At 45.2% G+C, this 2,500-nt stretch overlaps 2 protein-coding genes across 4 annotated transcripts in view; both read right to left on the reverse strand.

Moving 5' to 3' along the window:
- LOC113653753 (interferon-induced very large GTPase 1-like) overlaps window positions 1–2,500 on the reverse strand; it is an 859,689-nt gene that overhangs the window by 161,015 nt on the left and 696,174 nt on the right. The gene's annotated exons all lie outside the window — the stretch shown is intronic.
- Window positions 1–2,500, reverse strand: part of zmp:0000000896 (caspase recruitment domain-containing protein 11) — an 18,564-nt gene that overhangs the window by 14,630 nt on the left and 1,434 nt on the right. For both annotated transcript variants that reach the window (XM_027179681.2, XM_027179680.2), the window contains exon 2: window positions 1,267–1,497. In XM_027179681.2, coding sequence (XP_027035482.2) covers window positions 1,267–1,497 — 231 coding nt within the window. The remainder of the gene's footprint in view (window positions 1–1,266; window positions 1,498–2,500) is intronic.

Raw genomic sequence — 2,500 nt, forward strand, 5'->3', positions numbered from 1 at the left:
CACAGTAATACCATGGGTCAGTAAACCACTGGTAAATGGGTTACTGACCCATGGTATTACTGTGCTGGAAAACTAAATCTTCATCTCCATAAAGCTTTTCAGCAGATGGAAGCATGAAGTGCTCCAAAATCTCCTGATAGCTAGCTGCTTTGACCCTGCCCTTGATAAAACACAGTGGACCAACACCAGCAGCTGACATGGCACCCCAGACCATCACTGACTGTGGGTACTTGACACTGGACTTCAGGCATTTTGGCATGTCCTTCTCCCCAGTCTTCCTCCAGACTCTGGCACCTTGATTTCCGAATGACGTGCAAAATTTGCTTTCATCCGAAAAAAGTACTTTGGACCACTGAGCAACAGTCCAGTGCTGCTTCTCTGTAGCCCAGGTCAGGCGCTTCTGCCGCTGTTTCTGGTTTAAAAGTGGCTTGACCTGGGGAATGTTTCTACTCCAGACTCAGTCCACTGCTTCCGCAGGTCCCCCAAGGTCTGGAATCGGTCCTTCTCCACAATCTTCCTCAGGGTCCGGGCACCTCTTCTCGTTTTTTACCACACTTTTTCCTTCCCACAGACTTCCCACTGAGTTGCCTTGATACAGCACGCTGGGAACAGCCTATTCGTTCAGAAATTTCTTTCTGTGTCTTACCCTCTCGCTTGAGGGTGTCAATGATGGCCTTCTGGACAGCAGTCAGGTCGACAGTCTCACCCATGATTGCGGTTCTGAGTAATGAACCAGGCTGGGAGTTTTTAAAAGCCTCAGGAATCTTTTGCAGGTGTTTAAGGTTAATTAGTTGATTCAGATGATCAGGTTAATATCTCGTTTAGAGAACCTTTTCATGATATGCTAATTTTTTGAGGAATTTTGGGTTTTCATGAGCTGTAATGCCAAAATCATCAGCATTAAAACAATAAAAGACCTGAAATATTTCAGTTGGTGTGCAATGAATCTAAAATATATGAAAGTTTAATTTTTATCATTACATTATGGAAAATAATGAACTTTTATCACAATATGCAAATTTTTTGAGAAGGACCTGTAATGGTCATCCGGGGTATTTAACTCTGGGGGTAGTAAGATGGAGTTGAGGCAGTAAGGTGACAATGAGGCAGCTGGGAAAGGCAGTAAGGTAATATTCAGTACAGTAGAGGAAGTAAGGTGGGGTAGTAGGGTGAAACCATGTCATTAGAGAGAATTAGCGGGGCAATAAAGTGAGGGAGAGATGGATGAGTTAGGTGAGGTGGGGATAATGGGGCAGTTGCTCTGACCAGCCTTGCTGATGCGTAGAGGAAGCTGTGTGGAGTTGAGCACTTCATCCTCGTCCTCTTCATCGATGACTTTACACTGGCGCAGATACGGAGTGACTTTAGCTGGGTTCAGGATTCGGGTCAGTTTGTGCCTCACTCCCTCCACACGTTCCCACATCTCCTCACATGCCTCCTCACTCCATGGAGATTCCTCAGGGGGAACATCACACTGCCCCGCCCACTCATTCCCACCTGCACCAGCACAGAGTCACAGTGAGGGTAAAAATCAGAGTTGGAGGCATTACAGGGATATCAGCATGTTCCTGCTTGTCTGGGTGAATAAACACAGCATTATAGTCAAGAGCAGAGCTTACAATCTGTGCATTCACTTTGTGTGTGTGTGTGTGTGTGTGTGTGTGTGTGTGTGTGTGTGTGTGTGTGTGTGTGTGTGTGTGTGTGTGTGTGTGTGTGTGTGTGTGTGTGTGTGTGTGTGTGTGTGTGTGTGTGTGTGTGTGTGTGTGTGTGTGTGAAGAAGAATTCTGTGGGTTCTAAAGATCCTATAGCAATGTTTCAGTGTTCAGGAATGTAAACCTGGCCGTCTGAGCCTGAATTATTCACCACCTGATAAACATCAGAGAGATGGGGGGAGGGGTGTGTGTGTGTGTGTGTGTGTGTGTGTGTGTGTGTGTGTGTGTGTGTGTGTGTGTGTGTGTGTGTGTGTGTGTGTGTGTGTGTGTGTGAGAAAAGACCAATTATCACTTTTCAGAAAAGATCCAGAAGTCAATAGAACACACCTCACTACTAAAAACAAGTCCCAATTATAATCTGACTCAAATTACACCAACTATAACTGAACACATTCTGCTGTATGGTGTTGGGGTCTGGGGGCAAATGGGGCAAACACCAACAGACATTATACACAAACACTTCTGTAAATCCTTTCTATAGAAACACCACAAATAACACACACAGAGCTCTGTTTGTTAAGATCCCATGACCAATGATAAACTCACACACAAACACACACACACACACACCCACACACACACAAACACACACATACACACAAACACACACACAAACACACATACACACACACACACACATACACACACAAACACACACACACACAAACACACACACAAACACACACACACACACACAAACACACAAACAAACACACACACACACACACACACACACACACACACACACACACACATCCAAACTACACACACACACCACACACACACAC

The sequence above is a fragment of the Tachysurus fulvidraco genome, chromosome 7 (assembly GCF_022655615.1).
Source record: "Tachysurus fulvidraco isolate hzauxx_2018 chromosome 7, HZAU_PFXX_2.0, whole genome shotgun sequence".
In the NCBI taxonomy this organism is placed as follows: Eukaryota; Metazoa; Chordata; class Actinopteri; order Siluriformes; family Bagridae; genus Tachysurus; species Tachysurus fulvidraco.